Source organism: Littorina saxatilis, linkage group LG12 (assembly GCF_037325665.1).
Source record: "Littorina saxatilis isolate snail1 linkage group LG12, US_GU_Lsax_2.0, whole genome shotgun sequence".
NCBI classification, from domain to species: domain Eukaryota; kingdom Metazoa; phylum Mollusca; class Gastropoda; order Littorinimorpha; family Littorinidae; genus Littorina; species Littorina saxatilis.
Genome location: NC_090256.1, coordinates 80,904,653 through 80,926,462, shown reverse-complemented (window position 1 = coordinate 80,926,462; position 21,810 = coordinate 80,904,653). Strand labels below are relative to the sequence as shown.

The following is a 21,810-nucleotide window of genomic DNA, read 5'->3' as shown; positions in this document are numbered from 1 at the left end:
TATTATTATAATTCATTCAATCTTAGCGACACACACACACACACACACACACACACACACACACACACACACTCTCTCTCTCTCTGTCTGTCTGTCTCTCTCTCTCTCTCTGTCTCTCTCTCTCTCTCTCTCTCTCTCACACACAGACACACCACGTCTTTCTCTCCATACACCCCACCCCGCGCGTGGTGTGCCATCGAGAAATATGGCATCAGTGCAGTCAGTTGAAAGTTCCCTTGTCCTCCGTCGTTTGAACTTTGAAAAACTGGGTCATCAGTTACTCGAAAAGAAAAGGGGTTGACAGACTCAACAAGAAAGTCATCCAGTACGCTTCCGATTCAGAAGTCTTTTAAAGGTACCTTTATTCCTGTGTTAACGATCATGTTAGCTACCACAGGCACGTTCAGGCTTTTTATATATTAACAAGTCGCGTAAGGCGAAAATACAACATTTAGTCAAGTAGCTGTCGAACTCACAGAATGAAACGGAACGCAATGCAACGCAGCAAGACCGTATACTCGTAGCATCGTCAGTCCACCGCTCATGGCAAAGGCAGTGAAATTGACAAGAAGAGCGGGGTAGTAGTTGCGCTAAGAAGGATAGCACGCTTTTCTGTACCTCTCTTCGTTTTAACTTTCTGAGCGTGTTTTTAATCCAAACATATCATATCTATATGTTTTTGGAATCAGGAACCAACAAGGAATAAGATGAAAGTGTTTTTAAATTGATTTCGACAATTTAATTTTGAAAATAATTTTTATATATTTAATTTTCAGAGCTTGTTTTTAATCCAAATATAACATATTTATATGTTTTTGGAATCAGCAAATGATGGAGAATAAGATGAACGTAAATTTGGATCGTTTTATAAAAGAAATATTTTGTTTACAATTTTCAGATTTTTAATGACCAAAGTCATTAATTAATTTTTAAGCCACCACGCTGAAATGCAATACCGAAGTCCGGGCTTCGTCGAACAATACTTGACCAAAATTTCAACCAATTTGGTTGAAAAATGAGGGCGTGACAGTGCCGCCTCAACTTTCACGAAAAGCCGGATATGACGTCATCAAAGACATTTATCAAAAAAATGAAAAAAAAGTATGGGGATATCATACCCAGGAACTTTCATGTCAAATTTCATAAAGATCAGTCCAGTAGTTTGGTCTGAATCGCTCTACACGCACACACACACACACACACACACACATACACACACACATACACCACGACCCTCGTCTCGATTCCCCCCTCGATGTTAAAACATTTAGTCATAACTTGACTAAATGTAACAAAAATGACATGGAAAAAGAGCATTCCAGGTGCTAGACAAATACAAAATAATGGCCTGTCTACTACCCGTGCAGATGTTTTTGCTGCTGATTTTTTGCTACTGATTTTACAGATTAAAGACTCCCATTGAGCTCAACCCATAGGTTTAAGGCTTTTTCAGCTGTTGCAGCGTATAAAAATTAGGTGTTCTACCAACTGGGGCTATTCAAATCTTTGTAGTTTGTCAGAAATCAATAATTGAAGATAGTTTCGAAATAAACCCATACCCTTCGCCGTGATATTTTTAGAACAGTCACGTGACAGTGTATAGCGAGGCGATTCTATGTTTAGAACATTTACCGGAAACGGATTTCCCCTACAAACAAAGATGGCTTCTCAAGATGTGAAAGATCGTCTTCGATCTATGCCTCCAAAAGTATGTTTGCCTCCTACACCACCTGCTGTGCCTGTTGCCAGAGTTGCAAGCACGGCTTCGGCCAAGAAAAAAAAGAAAAAGCTGAGGGAGAAATTGAAAGTTTGTTTGACCAGCCAATTCGAACGATGGGGGGCCCTCCGAGGACAGGTGTTTGCCAAGACACCTCATTTGTTGAAACCTCACAACAGATCAAAAGCAGACACGGAACTTTCTAGAATCCTCATGGACGCGTAAGTATCGTTTAAATTCAATTCAAATTCCTCCTTTGTTCTTGTCATTTGCTTGTTTTGTTTTCTCTTTGAGTACCATGTTTTCAAATAATAATTTACAGTGACAGTGTGACGAACATTCGTTTCAAAACCAAAGTGTTGTTTCCAGTCAATCAGTGCTTTCTTGACTACTGTACTTCTTTTTCTGTTTTAGGTACGAACGAACTCAAGAGGCCGCATTGACTGACCCTCAACCAGGATGTTCTACTTGGGATATTGAAAGCAGGTCAGTGTCAATTGATACATTGTGAAAGTCAGCTTCACACAGAGCTCTGATGTACATTTACCAATTTGCTCAGCTGGGTGTAGTGAATGTAGGAACCGAATTTATTTCAAAGTGCATGGATTTTGTTTTTGTTCTTATTCAACAGAGCTGTGCAGAGACCAGACTTTGCTAAACAGCCTCCGCAGAAAACTTCCACCCCAGGGCAGCTCCTGCAGCAAGCAAAAGTCAGCACCACCCCCGACCTCTCCTCTGTCCCTAGTTCGTCCAAGCCGTGGTAAATGTATTTTGTAAACTGATAATTATAGATGAACATTCGTTTCATTTTTTTTTTCAGTCAATTAGCGCTGTATTGACTTCTGACTTATTTTTATGTTTTACTTTTAGCTATCAACAGATTCAAGAGGCCGCATTGACTGACCCTCAACCAGGATGTTCTACTTGGGATATTGAAAGCAGGTCAGTGTCAATTGATACATTGTGAAAGTCAGCTTTACACAGAGCTCTGATACATTTACCAATTTGCTCAGCTGGGTGTAGTGAATGTAGGAACCGAATTTATTTCAAAGTGCATGGATTTTGTTTTTGTTCTTATTCAACAGAGCTGTGCAGAGACCAGACTTTGCTAAACAGCCTCCGCAGAAAACTTCCACCCCAGGGCAGCTCCTGCAGCAAGCGAAAGTCAGCACCACCCCCGACCTCTCCTCTGTCCCTAGTTCGTCCAAGCCGTGGTAAATATATATATGTACTTTGTAAATTGATACTCATACTCATAGACCGTTTATTGACAGTAAATGGGGTTCACAAAAACTTAAAAAAGAAATGTTGGGAAGATTGGTTTCAGATTTTGTTCAGTTTGTCAGTTTGCTAGTTTCATGCATTTAAACACATTTTAATCAGGTGATGGTCAGAGTTGATTGTTTGACATTTTTCAGTACACCTTTATCAGGTGTGGAGCCATTCGAGGAGGAGCCAGAACTTGAGATTGAAAAGTGAGTGCATTTACTGAACATGGTGCAGTGTTGATTTTGGTTGGCTGGTTACACCGGTTGTATATTGTCTCCCTTGCACAAATAACTGTCTTGTTTAAATCAAAAACCGCTATCTATTTACAAAGTTCTAAATGCTAAACTTTAAATCGTCTCCACAAGTGCCAGTGGGTTCACATTATCGATTGATTCAAGGTGTGTTAAATAGTCAAATCATATTTATAAATAACTTTTTTTTTCAATTATAGGACTGATCAGCCTGCCAAAGAAGGGAAAGGGATGAGGTCAAAACGGTAAGCTTGTCATTGTTTGTTATCTGCATTTGAGTTGAGTTGGCAAACTGTCGGCCAGAGATCAACACCAGCCGGTTACCTCAGTTTACAATGACGGCAGTCATTAGTGTCTACTATTGTTGATTGTTGAGTTGGTTGCTGGTTTAGTTATACCAATTATTACTTCTTGTTTTTTCAAGATAATGAAATGTAATGTCAACAGAAACTGGATACTGTTGAGGGGTGTTTTGATTTACCCAGTACATCTAGTTCTTGTTTGCATGTTTTAATACATTATAATTACCATTTTTATGTTTACAGGCAGAACATTGACCGCTCCTTTGTCAACCCTCTCAAGTAAGTGTAGTATTATTAAAAAAGCTAATTTGTAAAGAACCATGTGAAAATAATAATGATGAAAAACAAGACACACACACAAACAATGAGAATATTCTGATAATAAAGGTCATTTGATGATTTTTTATGTTTTCGGAGATACATGTAGTAGTATTATAGATTGGCACTGCAGGCACATTTTTTCTTGTTTGTCAGTTGACAACTTACATTATTATTTTGAGTGATGCTAACTTTGTTTTCAATGTCTCTCTTGTGCAGCATCACTGTTGAATTCAGTGATTTAACCTGTGATGGTGATTTAGATGGTGATGACAGCGACTTTGATGTCGATGATATCGAGCTGGAATCTCAAGACGCCAGTTTTTTTCTCACCATGGATGTGTATGTTTTGCATTTCTTATTAATGTGTTGCTTTTGTAAGAATAAAACAAATTCTAATCTATTTCATTTGTATGTAATGTATACATGAATTTATACATTTATGTTGTAAAATGATTAAAATGGTTTCATTCTTCTAGGGAAGTCTAATCTACATCAGACTGTATTGCACACTGAATGTTATTATTATTTTTTATTTATTCCTATGTGTCAGGGATGAAAAGTATGCCAAGGAGGCAGACGAGGTGGCCTTTGAGGAGGTGGCGTACGGCCAGCAGGAGGACGAAGAGACAGGTGATGCTGACACTGCGGAGGAGGTGGAGTTAGGACCAGGCATCACCAGGATAGCCACAGCAGACCAGTGCCAGGACATTTGCAACAGCACACTGTGCCTAGCATTTGTCCACCAACTAAAGGCACTGGCTGCTGTGAGCATCAGGAAATGCTCCACTGCTGGGTGTGAGCATGTTCCTGCCGTGAAGGAGGGCTTCACAGGCTCAGCACTGTACCTCAGATGGGTGAGAACATTTTATTTTTTACTCACATGCGAAGCAAAAGTCAGTCTATGTACTCACCTGGTTCATCTGTCCGTCTGGCCGTTCATTCGTTAAAAACTAAAATGTTGAATTTATCTTGGACACTACTAAGTCTAACAGCACTAAATGTGGCATGATGGTTCAGATTTCAGAATGCACTTAGGCTTCATCAACTCATTATGTTTGTACATGTATATGTTCCTAGTAATCCTACTGACAGTGACACATTGAATTTTTATAAAGTCATTTGCATTTTTGTTTTTTTCAAATCTGATCTGTGAATTTCAGGAATGTGTGAAAGGCCATGTGAGCCACACATGGTGTGCCCAGCCCACCCTGCCCAACAAAATTCACTGTGGTGATTTTCTAGTCAGCACATGTATCCTCCTAAGTGGAAATAATTATGCCAAGCTGGCGTTGTGGGCGAAGGTGCTGAACCTGCCCTTTCCTGGTGCTACCTTCCACCAGGCTGTCCAGAAACATTATGTGGTGCAGGTAATTAAAAAACAGTTAAAAAATAATTTATAATGTGTGTGTATAAAATGGAAAGAAAATGGAATTTGGATATTGATAGTTGTGTTGTTTATGTTTGCCTGCCAGTTTGTGTTAATATCTATGCATGTTTGTTTTTACCTGTTTAAATATTGTAAAGCGCTATGAGTAGATTGTCTAGAAACGCGCTATATAAATGTCCATTATTATTATTATTATTATTATTGATCTCTATCTTTATCTCTAGCAAACTCAAAGCGCGGCAAAGGTTGCACTATACAGGCGCCCTACTCACGGCCCAACGGGGATTTGAACCCGGGTTGCTGTATCCCTGGGGAATCGTGTTCACCACAGAACCAACCGGCCACCCTAGTTACAAATGATGTTTAGAAACTAAAAGCAACCCATTCTCGTTATGTATTCAGATGTTTTGTAACAAGTATGGCATTTTTTGTTGTTGTCTAGAACAGTTGACATAGTCTAGTCTGTGAGGCAAAATTCTTGCTTTGTGTGTCCCTCAGTGACTGTCCCAACTCACAAGAATATAGATATATAACTTTGTTTTCCATTTATCATAAAGGCTGTGAAGGACACATGGAAGGACCACCAACGAGCCATCTTCGACTCATTGGCAGAGCAAAATTTGGTTGTTCTGGGTGAGTGTTTGTTGTTCTTTTGTGATTTATGTTTGACCCCTTTGTCACTGTTGTGCCATTTCAGAAATATAATGTATCCAATGCTGTAGACTTAACCCAACCCCACCCCCCACCCCCCCAACCCCACAATAATATTGAAATGAATGTCTAAAATCAACTTTATATTTTCTATTTTATTTCTCAAAAGCAAAACATGATGTGATGCAGGACATAATATTCAATTTTGGACATTGTATCAAGGCGTGCTTGCTTTTGAGAAATAGACTGAAAGAAAAAGTTACATTTTCATGTAACCCACTGAAATTGACTTCCTGTTGTCAAGTGACGGCAGAGCACTTTTTATTGAACATTTATTTTGTTATGTCATTCCATTTTTGTGTGTGTGTGTGTGCAGGAGATGGACGCAATGATTCACCAGGTCAGTACGATTATTGCAGACCTGCATTATTCAATGACCCAATATATACCATGTCCCCAATTTTACATAGTCATTGGAATATTAGAATGTGCTATTTACCATCATGTAGAATGATATAGTCTAGGCGCTTGAGTAATTGGCTTGCCTGTGTTCTCGTAACCATGTTAACAAACAACTGAGCTTAGAAAAGCCTTGCAATTTTGATGTCCGGTCAGAGAATATTGTTTGCAGGTTTCATCATAAATGGTTACTTTTTAATGGTGCATTGAATTTTCAAATAGGTCATTGCGCACAGTACTGCAGCTACACTCTTATGGAGGCTGAGACCACAAAGATTCTCTCTGTCCAGTGTGTGGACAAACGGGAAACACAGCGAAAATCCACGAACATGGAAAGGGTTGGATTTAAGAGGGCACTGGATGAGGTAGTGCTTGAAGGTGAACGGGTGGACACCACTGTTGATGAGGTCGTCACTGATGCCCATGTGGGAATAGCTGCAGATATGAGTATGTTCTGTTTCCTCTTTTCCCCCCTTTGTGTGTGTGTGTGTGATTAACAGTCAATTATATGTTAGCGGTAATTTATTATGCAACATTTATTATCTATACATACATCAGTCCCATCTGGATGGACAGTGCAGTGAGTTAGAATGCTTAATTTCAAGATAATATACCTCTTGCCCACTTTGGGGATACAGTTTAGAGTGTGTCACCATTATTGTCTCTTTAGCAGCTGTTGTTCATTGTATTATGTGTGCATTGCTAAGCCCTTTTCATTTAATTTGGGCTGGTCATTTTAGCAAACATTTTAAAAATGTATGCACCAAATATTTGATATTGCAAATGAATATATTTTGTTCTTTGTTTTGTCAAAAAGAGGCGATCGGAAAAAAACATTCCCTTGATGTGTGGCATGTTGCCAAAAATATTGGCAAGAAGCTAGCCAAGGTACGTATGTTGTAATTGTGTTATAGTTTGATACAATTTTGAAATATTGTGAATGCTTTATTGGTTTTCTCATGTTTTCTTTGGTTTGTTTGTGTGTGTATCTTTACATTTTACATTTGCATTTTCTTCTTAGATTGCTGCAGGCAGTAAAGGTCGCAAGCTGCAAAAGTGGATCCCTTCGATAGTGAACCACTTTTGGTTCTGCTGCCAGAAGGCTGACACCAAGACAAAGTTCATGGTAACCTGTTTGGTCATTGTCTTGTTTGGTTATTTGTACGGTTTCATTTACAAATAATAATAGCACGTCAATCACAATTATGCACTAATTTCAATAGTTTGAAAAAAATCAGGCATGTATAGTTTTCTGAATGTGTCTGTTCCATTCCAGGGTATGTGGCGAGGAGTTTTGCAACATGTTTGCAACATACATTCTTGGGATGCTGGTGCCTGGTGCTGCGACCATGAAGACCTGGGCGGGGAAAGGGAGGATGGGAGGGCCTGGCTTGATCCTCAGGAAGACCGTGCCCTAGTGAAACAGCTCGCCTCTGTGGTCTTAGACCAGACTCTGATCCAGAAAGCAGAGTTGGTCATCACAAACAGGTTAGAAGATTATTATTACTCACTATTGAGGGAGAAATCAGGGAACTGTTTACAGTGTGCATGAAAGGAGATTATGTGGGTGCAACAAGTATGAACTTGTTTGTGTGGTTTTGTAATTACTAATACTCGATGTAAAAATCAGGAGTTGTAGTGCTCATACTGATGTGTGCTGGCCAACATTATACAGTGGAACTCTGTTATAGTGAATATAAGAATTTCGCTGTAACAGGGTTGATTTATATCATACAGTGAGGTAAATAAACAAGAAAACCTATCGCTACAGTATCAGCAGAACATCACTGTAAAATATTTAATGATAAGCGTGTTCACTTCTACCATTATATATAATACTTTCTTTTTACATACAGGAGCACATGCCCCCTGGAGGTGTTTCACCAACATTTGTTGATGTATGCGGGCAAAAGGTTTGCGTACACACCTCCGGTTTATGAAGCCAGGATTCTGTTGGCAGCCATGGACCACAACACTCATGCTGGTCGACCCTTGGCGACTTCAAAGGATGGCAGAAAGAAGTAAGTACATGTATTGAAACACACTCAATGCAATGTTTTTGTTGTTTGTTTTTTTCACAGGCCAAACATGTAAATTCAGGCTTCAAGTTCTAGATGTATGATCATGTCCTTGGCATGTTTAGTTATATTATGACATTCAAGGCCATTACAAGGGTTAGTGTCAAGCATTTTAGTCATAATTGTTCTTGTTCTATGTTGATAGGTATCACAGATGCTTCAATAAGAAAACCGGCCGCTGGTCGGTATTCCCTGTGAAGGTCCCAAAGACCTACCACCACATTCCAGCCCTGAAGCTGCGAATCATGGAGATGAGACTACAAGACCCGTTGCCACTGCACAGGAAAAAACCTCTGGCACAAGAGGACCCAAGGAGACTGTCAACACACCTGGCAGCAACCTCCCCACCTCCAACTAGTGAACTTGTTGCACAGAAAAAATCTCGTTTTACCTGAATGACGGTAGCAGTTGAGCTGGTAGTAGCCCAAAAGGAGGCAGAACATAAGGAAAGAGTGTCAAGTGGGATAATTATTACCTCCCTTTTTGTCTGCGGTTCTGTTACAGTTGTTTTTGACATGTGGAGAGGTACAACAATATGACACCAGTGGACTTTTGAAAGGCCCTTTTCAAGACAGCAATGTTTGTATGTGTGGGTAACCAGTAAAAATGCATAGACCCGCATAGTTCTATGGCATGGCTGTGTTTAGTTTTTTAATTTAATCTGCTGCCTTATCATGGACCCTAAATTGCGCTATTTCACCAATATAGATGGGAGGCTCTTGTATACATTGGCGAATAATGATTTTAATAATAACTTTGAAAAATAGTAATAACTTTGTGATTATACATTGGCAGACTAAATTTGCAAGAAAAGCATTTATCAATAGTTTCCAAAGCTGTATCATTTTAGTTGAGACTGTGTTGTATGATTTTCACTTCAAATTGATATCAATTGCCTTAGACTACATTTTGCTTCACAGGCTAGATTCAGGCGGCATAGAATGGCTGCAGGCACAAGAAACTCACATTGCAACACATATTATAATTGAGCATGTTGGAATGTTCGGCTGAAAATGTACCTCCCATTATAATTAAAGGAATGTCAGCGACAACCCACCTCTCAATGCAGGGACTGAGGGAGTGGTTGTGACATGGTGATCATGTTTTTTTTTTCTTTTCTTGTTTAGTTGAAAATATTGCTTGTGTACAATAATTGTTTATTCATGATACTAATGTGTGTGCGAGAGAGACTGAGGGTTTGTACAACATGTGTTAGTATATTCTTATTATGTGTGGCTGCAAGCGTGACTTAGCATATCTGTTTAGTTGGCTTTTGTACATGTTTACCTGGAAACAATATGAGAATAATGGTGGTAACGATACTTGATATTTGTCTGTCTGTTCATTTGTTTTTATGAGTGCGTTGTGGTGTGGTAATTGTGCAACAGTATGTCTGCTGAAAGAAAAGAAAAAAACAAAAAACAAAGACAGAAACTGTTTGTTGTCTGCAGATAAAGGGATGTACACCACTTTGAAAATGACTAAAGACTATTGTGTGTTTGTTGTGTGATATAAATTTAAAAACAATAACATCATGTTTCTTTTTCTGAACCCATTACAAAAAGTGGAAGTGATTCAGATTCTGTATTCAGAATTACACAATTTCAAAATCTGACAGCATAATTTACATGATATGACATTGTGTCACTGCTGGCACATGAACTTGTTTTGTTGTTGGTCAAATATACATTTATTAAAATTAACTTGTGGAGTCATACTAGTACATACAAAGTAAATGAACACAAACTTGTACAAAACAAACAGCTCAGCTGAAGAAACCATTTTAACATAATTTTCTAGTCAACCAAAATAACATTCTCATTTTCAAGACAAAATGTTTCTGTAATATTTTTCTTGCACTCAAAAAGTAATGTGTGCAAAAACCCATGGAAACAATCAAACAGCTGTTACAACCATACAGAGAGGCAATTAAAAATTTGAAAACTAAAAGTCAAACATGTCCAAGTCCTCAGGACATTTTGGTGCTTGAGGAAGAGACAGACGAAAAATATCCCTCCATGTTGTGTGTCGGTATTCAAGAGCAATTACCCCATCTACTGCAAGCGCGCTGGAATGTATCCTGTATAAACATTGTTGGGACTGGGGTAAGTATCCCGAATGGCCCACACACAACATGAAGGGATAGCCCTCCTGTTACCAGCCCCCAAACGACCATGCTGCCAGAAAACAAACTGGCGATAGGCAGCATGGCGATTGGAGGCGGCTTCGCCTCCCTCTTCCGCAAACACCAAAATGTCCACCCGCTGCCTCCTGCTCAGGTGTAGCACGAACGGATGTAAAATGATGTTCATCTCCTGCAAAAGAAAAAAGAAATAATAATTGTAATCATCAAAGTAACAACACATCACATTGACCCGGGTTCGAATCCCTGTTGGGCCTTGAGTGGGGCGCCTGGTAAAGTGCGACCTTTGCCGCGCTTTTAGTTTCCTACACAGCAAAGATAAAGCGCGTTGTAAATATCCAAATTTCATTTTTTTTCAAATACAAAAATAAGAAATACAAAAATAAATAAATAATAATAATTGGACTCCAAGGACTACATACCAATGTGAACTTCAAGGGAAGAGGAAAGTCGTTCACTAAAAGAAATTTGCTATTACAGTTTAGATTTTTGTCTAACAGAGAGAACCCAAGGGGGAAAAAAACCCTCTTCATTATAAGTGGAAAATCACAATAATAGAGTCCACTATAGTATGAGTACTAGCAGGTTCCACTGTATATCATTACATACAACTATATTACCCTGCACAAGTACACAATCTGACCATGACTGTGTTTATCTTTTTTTTCATGTAAATATTTTTTTAATAAATACTTTTTTATATAAAAAATGGGCATACGTACAGGCATTCTTGATATGCACTGAGTGCGGCGCTGGCAGCAGATCCGTTCTGCAGGTGTGGGCATGTGCCGACAATGTCGGCACACACACCAGTCCGGCCAGGCTGCATGGTCTGGTGATGGTGCAGGTGTTGGCACAGACGACTGATCGGCTGTTTTCAACAGAAAGCATTTTTATTTCTTAATTTATGATACATATTTTATGATTACCAATGTCAAAGTAAAAAAAATCAATAATGCACCATGGATGTAAATATATTTTTTTTGTTTTGTTTTTTGTATACAACAACAACAAAACCATTGAAAAAATACTTTCAGCAGAATGCAGAAACAAAATACTACATAGAGAGCTCACACAAAATACCACAATAATGACAAGAGCAAACTTATATCAGAACACCATAAAGCAGAAGTTACTTACCAAGCATGTCAAAAACAAGACCTGGTTGTGCAACAGCCAGGTCGAGGGCCAGTTGTCGCAGTTGTGCAATATCCAGCTGTTGGATCTGAGTCTGTAATAATGTAAAGACAACAAACATGTTTTAAAATGAAACATGTGTGCTGTTATCATTATCTGTGTATACATGCGAAAGACTTTGCTATTCATATCTCCTCATAATAATGTCAAATTAATTAAAAACACACCTGCAAGTTATTCCTGTGCTGCTGCGCAGTGGGGATGCCGGCCACATCCCACCTCCCTCGACCACCTCTCCCCCTGCCACTTGAAGAGCCCCGCTGCTGTGCTGTCGCCCCTCGTCCTCCTCTCCTCCTTCCTCTCCCCCTGTCTCCTCCTCTTTCGTTACTTGTGGAACATGTCTGAAAACAGCATTAATAAAACATTTGTGTCTTCAACATGAAGAACTAATTTACATCTAATGGTAACTTCTCCAATTCTCTCATCTATGTGTGCCAAACTAGCACATTTTCTCCTCAAACTATAGCGAAACCTGTGGTATCCAACAACGAAGGGGCCCAGACAAAAAGAGTTGGATACCACAGGTAGTTGGATACCACAGGTCAGATTCAGACTAAGTAATACGTATTTGGGTAATTCCCCAGTTGTATATCACAGGGTATTTGGATAAGACCAGTATGGATACCACAGATTTCACTGTAATGTACACATGAAAACACACCTGATCTTGTTCTTGAGGCTGACCACCTCCTCTTCCCCCTCCCCTTCCTCTCCTCCTCCCTCTCCCTCTGTGGGGTGCAGGCGAGTCTGTTTCATGATCACTCCGGCTTGTCTGAAATCAACAATAATAAAATAGTTGTATCTTCAGCATGTAGAACTAATTTTCATATAATTAATTGTAAGCTCTTCAGTCTCATCTATTAGAGCCAAAATAGCAAATGTTCTCAAACTAATGGACATGAAAACACACCTGATCTTGTTCTTGAGGCTGACCACCTCCTCTTCCCCCTCCCCTTCCTCTCCTCCTTCCTCTCCCTCTGTGGGGTGCAGGCGAGTCTGTTTCATGATCACTCCGGCTTGTCTGAAATCAACAATAATAAAATAGTTGTATCTTCAGCATGTAGAACTAATTTTCATATAATTAATTGTAAGCTCTTCAGTCTCATCTATTAGAGCCAAAATAGCAAATGTTCTCAAAGTAATGGACATGAAAACACACCTGATCTTGTTCTTGAGGCTGACCACCTCCTCTTCCCCCTCCCCTTCCTCTCCTCCTTCCTCTCCCTCTGTGGGGTGCAGGTGAGTCTGTTTCATGATCACTCCGGCTTGTCTGAAATCAACAATAATAAATTAGTTGTATCTTCAGCATGTAGAAATACATCTGGTAAGCTCTCCACTCTTTTTGTCATCTGTGAGTGCCAAACCAGTTTTTACTAGCAAATTTTCTCATCAAACTAATGTATATGAGAACACACCTGGGGGTATGGGTGGGGTTATGAGAGAAATACTTAGGTTAGGACTGCTAGACAGTCAAAGTCTTCTTCTGTCACATTCTTTGCACATGATTCTAGAGGGAGCAAAGAGGGAAGGAGGGCATCATCCATCAAACAAGTGATGACCAAGGAATAATAGAAAATTAAAAACCAACCGAGTACTTTATGCTGTTTACATGTTCTGAGCAAAAGTCCACAAGTACATTGAATGATTGATGTAGTGCTACAGGGATTACGACAGATCTAGAAGCAACCCATCGAAAGCAAAAAGAAGCTAAGAGGCATACAGCCTATGCTCCAAAGTTCATGAAGGCTGTTACCCTTTATAATTATCAAGATCTACGAGTATGCTTACTCTTACCGTCAAACTCAGAAAATGCGAGTGGGGCGGTTTTTGCGGTAGTGACATGAATGACTCTCACTCTGTCACTCTCATGTCGACAGATTGCTTCCAGTTCTTCTTCTTCTTGATAATGTAGAACACTTTTGGATCCCAAATCTAAATAGACTTAAGTTAGGGGCGAAAAGTTATTGCACGGCCTTTGAAACTTACCGATGGCGACGACATAGTGATGTTGTACTTGTCAATTGATAGCGGCAGTAGTGGCGGAAGTAGGGAGTTCCCTTGACTTCCGGTGACGATTACGCCAAAGGCCTTGTTGAATAATGTTTAGGCCTACGAATTCTTTTTCTCGAAAATATCGTACCAACAATTTTTTTCTGTGTTCGAATACTGTAGCCAATCCTCCTTCTATCAACTTTAAAGGACGTTTATGAGATTATTTGTACAAGTGACCAAAATGAATTAATTATTGAGCTACAGCCACATGTGTTACTTTAATGTTGGAAGGTATCAGTTATTGAGCTCAAACAGAGAGAACAGAGAGAAGTCGGAAATTTTATTTGTTAGGCCTCCGGCCCATAACAAGACTGGTGACACATAATACAAGCGAGAACAGAGAGAGAGAGAGCGAGAGAGAGAGAGAGAGAGAGAGAGAGAGAGAGAGAGAGAGAGAGAGAGAGAGAGAGAGAGAGAGAGAGAGAGCGAGAGAGAGGTTCTCAGAGAGAGAGAGAGAGAGAGAGAGAGAGAGAGAGAGAGAGAGAGAGAGAGAGAGAGAGAGAGAGAGAAAGGAGCAGTTCTGAGAGAGAGAGATCAAATCAAATCAAATCAAGAGAGAGAGAGAGAGAGAGAGAGAGAGAGAGAGAGAGAGAGAGAGAGAGAGAGAGAGATACACATACATACATACATGCATACATGCATACAGACAGACAGACAGCGAGACAGAGAGACAGACAGAAACAGTCAGAGACAAACAGAGAGAGACAGAGGGAGAGAGAGAGACAGAGAGAGACAGAGACAGAGAGTCCTAATGTGCCCAAAAGGTGTCCAAGCTGTAGATTCAAGCCATGTGTACCAGACGAAGAACTTGATGCTGGTATATCCTGTGAAAGCCTCAACAGAGATCTACAAGATGGCGTACACGGGGAGAGAGGAAGGAAGGCATATTTAACACAAAACGAGACAGTCGTCTGCCGGTCATGCAGTAGCAGGACTGAAGTCAACCCTCCAATATTTGCCGTTCAACGCCACCCTTGAAGTGCCGGTGTGACGTTTTCATCTTTCGCCGTGTTGATATTTCGCTTCTCGGCCTCGTTGATCTAGTATAAACTCTACACTGAACAAAAAAACACCCTTCGTTAGTACTGATGAGCGACCTTGTGTACCTTACATTCATGGGGCCAAATTTGTCCAACCAATTTGTTTTATTTAACTTAGAAATTTGATTCATCCTAAAATGTTTTCCTTCTTACTCAAGGGACGTAACCACTCAGTACACATTTTCGAAGAATTCGATTTTGGGGGTGAAATCTATTAAATTTTACCACCAATTTTCTTCACATGCAAGAAACTGACATGCTTTTCGTCCATAAATAATTTCACTTCTTAATTTTACCAGGAAACAACATTTCAGTCTTGAGTAGGCTATATGTCGAGGGCGAAATATGTACACAGGCGAAAGATGAAATCGTGACACCGGAGCTTGTGCGACTGATAAAACAATGTGTTTGCAGTGCTGTAATATATCATCGCAATTCGCGCCCTTTCTCTGCAGCATTTTTATCAAAGCAGCGTTTTAAACAAGTTGACAGAGCTAACACTCCACAGGACTGGTGAAATTTGTAGGCTTTTTCCGTTTTGCAGATGTAGGGATAATTTACGGCAGCAATTTTAACTGGGCCGTCAGTTCCTCCAAAAGCGGCGTATGGCTGCCTAAATGCCGGGGTTAAAAACGGTCATACACGTAAAAACCCACCCGTGCAAAAACACGAGTTTACGGGGGAGTTTCAGCCCACGAACGCAGAAGAAGAAGAAGAAACTGGGCCGTCAGTGTCTCATGTAAAATTCGACATGACGCACTTTTGATAAATGAGAAAGAAGGCCGTGAAATGCATTATAATACAGGCGGGAAGGCAAACCGTCGCAATACATACGAGTGCGAAGATTAAATCGACAGCAACTTTATATAGAAGATGGCATCTTTTCACTAAAACAGCAATACTAACCCTTAGGATGGAACACAGTCACAATAGCATTCAACAACAATACATGAAACTCACAGCTGCTCACTTGAATGGCTATTTATCACGCGTAAACCACAGACTAGTTTTCGTGGTTTATTCAACCCCCGAGCCATTAGGGTCCCGTGCGAGCCACTTTATTCAGACATGACCCAGTGAGTCGTTGCGGTTTTGAGAGCGACTCTAGGTCCAAATACTGTAGTAGGAAGAAAAGCATATTCATTCACTACAGGCTATTGTGTACCTCTTAATCTAAACTACAACAAAGGATTGATGGTGACACAAACCGAGTGGCGGTTGACTTCAAAGAAACAAGCGATTTTCAGAAACACCGTCTGCGGGGGCAATGGTAAGATTCAGCTGCTCATGTGATGTGATAGTGGCCCTGTCGCGGTAGTACGTTTTTCATGCGCGCAATACTCAAACTATACCACGCACAGCAACAAACAGTATCAAATGTTCGAAATCTCTGTCGGCTAGCATCGCAAAAAGAGGGAAGTTGCATGCCTTACTATCCCCTCATCAAATGAAAAGAGCTGCATCTTACACGCACCCGTTAACTCAATCAACCACCTCGCTTGACCTACATCCGGGCTCCCTACTTTCACACTTTCAAAACATCGAGTTGTACTGACTTTGTTTTGATGATAACAAATTCTTTCGTGTTTTCAGAATGTTTGCCTCACAAGCTGTCCATTTATTCTCTAGATTTTGAAAGTTAGGTCTATATATCTATATATATATACGACTTGTGTCTGTCTGTCTGTGTGTGTGTGTGTGTGTGTGTGTGTGTGTGTGTGTGTGTGTGTGTGTGTGTGTGTGTGTGTGTGTGTTCGCGATGCACGGCCAAAGTTCTCGATGGATCTGCTTCAAATTTGGTGGGCATATTGACGTACACCCCGGACACAATCTGGTCGATGAAAATTTTCAACACGTGCTCTCAGCGCGCAGCGCTGAACCGATTTTGGTTTTTCTGTTCATCCATTTCCAGTAACTCTTCCTTATCTTCTCCAGTGTTTTGCGTTTATCTCCCTTCCTTCGTGTGGCGTCAATCCATATTCCCGTTACTATTTTTAGAAGGTCACTGTCCACAACGCTCAATCCATATTCCCGTTACTATTTTTAGAAGGTCACCGTCCACAACGCTCCTTATCTTCTCCAGTGTTTTGCGCGTTTATCTCCCTTCCTTCGTGTGGCGTCAATCGCGTACGGTGCGCCACTCACCCGGGTATTCGGCTCTACTTCTTCCCGGCGAAGCCGGCTACCCGGCAAAGCGGGTATTCATCTAGTATATATATATATATATATAGAGAGATACAAATCAGAAGTTGTAAAAGAAACAATTGAAAGTCAGCAGAGACTTTCTTCTGAGATAAAATTGCTAAAATCTCTTAGCAGAGCAAGAGAGAGAGAGGGAGAAGAGTGTCCCTTCACACAATTATTGCCCTATTGGAAAAATCAGACCCTCCTCGGACGGGACCGAGATTTCAAAGAGAAGCTAACACCCGAAGGGGAGAGCGTATCAACAGAGAAATCTGTCCAGAGGAGGACCATTGTTTTATTACCATGACCAGACACGTGTTTCGACACTAATGTGTCTCATCAGTGGCCGGGTGGTAGAGATGTATAATTATACACCTGTATATATATAGCGCCATAACGAGTTTTCCTAAACGGACCTGTATGTCCGCGCGAAAATAATTTCTTTGAAAAATGCTAGGGTGTTCTCTGGCGGTAAGTTTTCAAACGAAAGTGTGTTTGTACTGCATGTAAAAGCTTGGCTGTGTCTGTGATCAGAAACTGATGGATTACGGGAGGCGGAGTGGGCCTTTAAATGTAAAGTCCTTCGTGTGTAAGTTATCGTGTAAATCACCAATGATCTGCCCATTTGTAACATCTTTTTGTTAATGGTTTTGTGTTTACATGGGACAAAAACTTCCGTCTACGAGAACACATTCCGAAACTCTACAGTGTGGCTGCCTTCTGTGCACAATGTAAATGTTTTGCTGGATTCAGTGATGTAACTTACATCTATGTTAATTTGCCAGATTAATTCAGCAAAGGAAGGAGTCTAAAATATCGCAGGGTGCAAGAACACTGAATACTTTCGAATTTGACTAGTAAGTCAATTATGTTCTTTGCCCCAGCTGAAATCAGCTTACCATGTTGGATTGCTGAAGTTATTGACAGTGCCGAAGCAGATTTATTTGAAAACGCATACGAGCACATTCAGGTGACCTTGACCAAATAAATACAAAATTGTCGTATGTGGTAGCTATTATGATTGTGCATCAGTGCACTAGTGTACCAAAGCTTCCGTGGCTTGGAAGTAATTGAAAGAAATGACTGGATATACGAATGGAGGGTGGACTTCAACAATAAAGGGCGAGTACCTTGCCGTTACCACAGGGACTTGAAGCAACATTTAACGAAAAGAAACGTACACGTGAGCAGATGAAAAACAAAGAAAAAAGAAAACAACAACAACAACAACAACAACAAAAACAACAACAACAACGACGACGACGAAGATGACGACGAGAAGAAGAAGAAGAAGAAAGACAACAGCAACAACAACAACAACAACTGCGCCATGATTTAAAAAAACACATACACTTTAACCTCTGATTGTCCTTTTCCAAAGAGCGCAAATCACAATTACACCTTTATCCCTTCTCTTTGTCCCCCCCCCCCCTCTCCTTCCCCCAAGAAAAAACCCACAAAAACACGCCCCCCCCCCCTCCCCTACCGCAACCGCCTAACCTCCCTTTTTGAAGCAACAGCTTGCTAGGTTGAATCACATCCATAATGTTTTTCTTCTATTCAATCAGACAGCGGTAACGGCTGATATTCGTTTAAATCAATCGTCTCCCGATAGAGCGGGGCATGCGCACACGACACGCACGCTCGAGCTACGCACGCGCATCGAACGCGCCTCTGTACTACGAGACAGACTGGAGGCGCAACAGCTTGTTGGATAGTTTGGCTCTGCGCTCTTCATCTTTCCTTCCTAACTTGTTGATTTCCTCCACCGGTGTCCTGGAAAATGAGCCCCCCCGCCAGGAAGTGGGCGATGATTTTTCATATCCTTGTGGGTTTATCATAGCCGCCTTTATGTAAATAAAGTGGCTATATAGGTTTCGCTCTGTCTGTTTGTTTGGATGTCAGTTTGTCCCACTAGAGTTTAGACTTGCATCTCTTTTTTTTAGGAAATACATTTGTTTTGCATATGCTGTTAAGAGGAAGTGTTCGGTTATACCATTTTCTGTTGTGAAGATATGCTCAATTTGACATTTCCTGTCAGGAAAAAAACTGTCCAGTTTCCTACTTTCTGCGAGCATAAAGTGTCTAGTTTTCTGTTTCCGGTTGAGAAAAAGTGCTCAGTTTGCCATTTCCTGTTTGGGAGACGCAAAAAGTGTTTGTTTTTTTTGGGCCATTTTTTGTTTGGAAAAAGTGTAAAGTTTTCTTTTTGGTGATACGGAGACGTGGTTTGGTTTGCCATTCCTTTCAGAAACATATGTGTTCATTTTGCCATTTTCTCTTTGGAAAAAGTGTTCCTTTTCCCCCATAATTGTTCTGTTAGGAAGAAGTGTTCAGTTTTTGACCATGATTGAAATTGGAAAATAGGCTTTGAATTTAAAAGCAATAATTTTGTTTGAGATTTTCAGTTTTACGAAGAAAGTTCCGGCTGTTATTTTTACCGACAAAAAGTAGAACTGAGTGCTAATAAAAAAAATCGTTCTTCATTCCATGCTTCTCACTCTGTTTGTTGCGAGCCTAAGAAGACTTTGGACTTTGTGCGTATGTCACGATATCAAAATTGAATAAAGCTTTGTTTAAACCAATGAAGAGATATGGTTAGTATATTAAATACTTCTTAAACCTAAACCGTTAACATTCAACAGTTAACACAAACAAGGGAAAAAAAGCAAAACAGCAGCAAGAACAACAAAAGCAAAACAGCAGCAACTGCAACAGCAACGAGAACAACAACAACAACAACAACGACGATGACGACGATGACGATGAAAACAACAACAACAACAACAACAAGGAATAAATTCTGACGGTGTATTACTAAAGCTCAACACCGCTTAATCGATTTCATCTGTGCTCCCTGCAAATAAAGCTTGACGTTTTTTGGTCCCGTCACAGCTTGAGCGTCCATCCAGAAGCACAGATAGCAATATCCTAGCGGAATTTGCATAGAACACTACCATAGTGCAACCAACCCAGCTGAACCCACCACCTCCTCCTCCTTCTTGCTCCTCCCTCCTTCTCATTGTTTATCCCTCCATCCACCTCCCACCTCCCCCTTCCACCTCCCTAACCCCGATCTGTCTTTATACTCCAGGATCTCTACTGTACGTTTGTAACAGTACTGTCTGGTTGGCCAGTACTGTCTAGTCAAATGGGTCAAAATAGCCATTTCTGCACTTTCGCTGCTTGTGGAAGACACTTCAAATACTTCTATGATACGAGTGATAAATACTTTGCTGTCTGTCTGACAGGAAAGATTTTAAAATGTTAACAGAATCAGTTGCCAATCCATAAATTTCAAGCTTTTTGATAAGGAGTTTATGGTCAATTAGGTCAAAAGCTTTAGCAAAGTCAACAAATAGAGCAGCACAGAACTGGTTATTATTAATGTTGTTTAGCCATTGGTCAACTAAGCTGATCAGCGCTGTTTGACATGAGTGTTTTTTCCTAAAACCTGATTGCTTATCATGTATCAATTTGTTGTTCTCAAATTGCAAAAGAATATGCTTATTGATATGTTTTTCAAGAGACTTTGAAAGGATTGATAGAATTAATATTGGTCTGTAATTTGAAGGATTTGTAGTATCACCCGATTTAAAAAGAGGAATCACTTTAGCCTGTTTGAATTTACTTGGAAAACAGCATTGGTCGATACATATGTTATAAATGAAAGTCAATGTATCTGTTATTATTGGAGTTGCCATTATAATAATTTTTGCATCAAGCCCATCTATGTCACGTGTTCCGGTTTGTTTAAGATGCTGTAGCTAAGAGTAAACATCCAGTATAGTCATTGGTTGCAATGCATGATGAACATGGATATGTTTGGAATTGCAGTATTCCTTCAAAAGTTTTAAATCATTTGATTCTGTCCGATCATAAGAAATCACTTTATCAGCAATTTTTGAGAAATGTTCATTAAGTGTATCTTCAAAACTATTAATAACTTGGGAGGATTTATTTGCAATGTCTTTGTTTGTGAGTTGGTTAATTGCTTTCCAAATAGATTTTGAATCTTGTTTAGATGTAATGAGGTTTTGAAAATATTGTTGTTTACGTTTTCGTTTCAGGGAGTTCACTTTATTTCTTTGTTGTTTGTACTCTTCATGTGTACCATGTTCTTTTAAAAAAATCACGGTAATTTGCTGCATTGTCTATGTCTTTGTCGATCCATTTAGGTTTTTCGATCTGCTTGATTCGATGTGTTTTAAGGGGTGCGTGTTTGTTATAAATATTAATGAATATAGATATCCAAAAATCCAAAGCTTGGTCAGGGTTTGTAAAATTGTAAGTATTTGAAAGTGGACTATTTTTTTAGATCAGAAAGAAATGCACTTTCATTGAAATGAGAGAATGAACGATATGTAATTGTTCTGTGACCTGTTTTTGGAATTTTTACCCCTTTACGAGACCATGGGGTGCAAATGGGAAAATGGTCACTCACAGCAAAAAAAAAATGGTACACATGTTTCTTTAATATGACGTTTTTCAGAAACATAGATATGATCAGTAAGTGTTGTAGAGGTGGAAGTAATACGAGTAGGTTTTTGAATCATTTGATGTAAATTTAATAGATTTAGTGTTTCCAACCAATTCTTATTTTGCTTCAAAAGATCGATATTAAAGTCTCCAAGAAGAATCATTTCTTTTGATTCATTTAAAACTGCATCCATCATGTCCATGAATTTATCACACCAGTTTACTTTCTCTGCTGGGTTTCTGTAACAGAATTCAACAATAATTGATGCTGATTTTTGTAAGC

At 39.8% G+C, this 21,810-nt stretch overlaps 2 protein-coding genes across 2 annotated transcripts; one reads left to right on the top strand and one right to left on the bottom strand.

Moving 5' to 3' along the window:
• Window positions 1–1,423: 1,423 nt before the first annotated feature.
• Window positions 1,424–9,762, top strand: LOC138982905 (uncharacterized). The gene is made up of 19 exons (XM_070356301.1): window positions 1,424–1,938; window positions 2,132–2,203; window positions 2,349–2,477; window positions 2,588–2,659; window positions 2,803–2,931; window positions 3,136–3,192; window positions 3,438–3,482; window positions 3,783–3,818; window positions 4,077–4,199; window positions 4,411–4,714; window positions 5,021–5,227; window positions 5,805–5,880; window positions 6,275–6,298; window positions 6,580–6,804; window positions 7,175–7,245; window positions 7,379–7,483; window positions 7,634–7,845; window positions 8,214–8,378; window positions 8,581–9,762. Exons 1-19 carry the CDS (start codon window positions 1,616–1,618, stop codon window positions 8,828–8,830), a joined length of 2,625 nt encoding a protein of 874 aa, XP_070212402.1. The 5' UTR covers window positions 1,424–1,615; the 3' UTR covers window positions 8,831–9,762.
• A 210-nt stretch (window positions 9,763–9,972) lies between these two features.
• Window positions 9,973–12,546, bottom strand: LOC138982906 (uncharacterized). Its single transcript, XM_070356302.1, has 5 exons — window positions 12,437–12,546; window positions 11,943–12,116; window positions 11,719–11,809; window positions 11,301–11,449; window positions 9,973–10,750 (listed from the first exon to the last, which is right to left on the bottom strand). The coding sequence occupies exons 1-5, from the start codon at window positions 12,529–12,531 to the stop codon at window positions 10,744–10,746; spliced, it is 516 nt and encodes a 171-aa protein (XP_070212403.1). The 5' UTR covers window positions 12,532–12,546; the 3' UTR covers window positions 9,973–10,743.
• Window positions 12,547–21,810: the final 9,264 nt, after the last annotated feature.

Bases quoted from the DNA above. Each gene is read 5' to 3' on its own strand.
- LOC138982905 (XM_070356301.1), top strand. From the start codon at position 1,616: ATGTTTAGAACATTTACCGGAAACGGATTTCCCCTACAAACAAAGATG. The intron at 2,660-2,802 runs GTCAGTGTCAAT...CTTATTCAACAG, and splicing joins ACTTGGGATATTGAAAGCAG to AGCTGTGCAGAGACCAGACT. The intron at 5,228-5,804 runs GTAATTAAAAAA...TTTATCATAAAG, and splicing joins AGAAACATTATGTGGTGCAG to GCTGTGAAGGACACATGGAA.
- LOC138982906 (XM_070356302.1), bottom strand. From the start codon at position 12,531: ATGAAACAGACTCGCCTGCACCCCACAGAGGGAGAGGGAGGAGGAGAG. The intron at 12,117-12,436 runs GTGTGTTTTCAT...TGCTGTTTTCAG, and splicing joins AGCCTCAAGAACAAGATCAG to ACATGTTCCACAAGTAACGA. The intron at 11,810-11,942 runs GTGTGTTTTTAA...ACATTATTACAG, and splicing joins AGCACAGGAATAACTTGCAG to ACTCAGATCCAACAGCTGGA.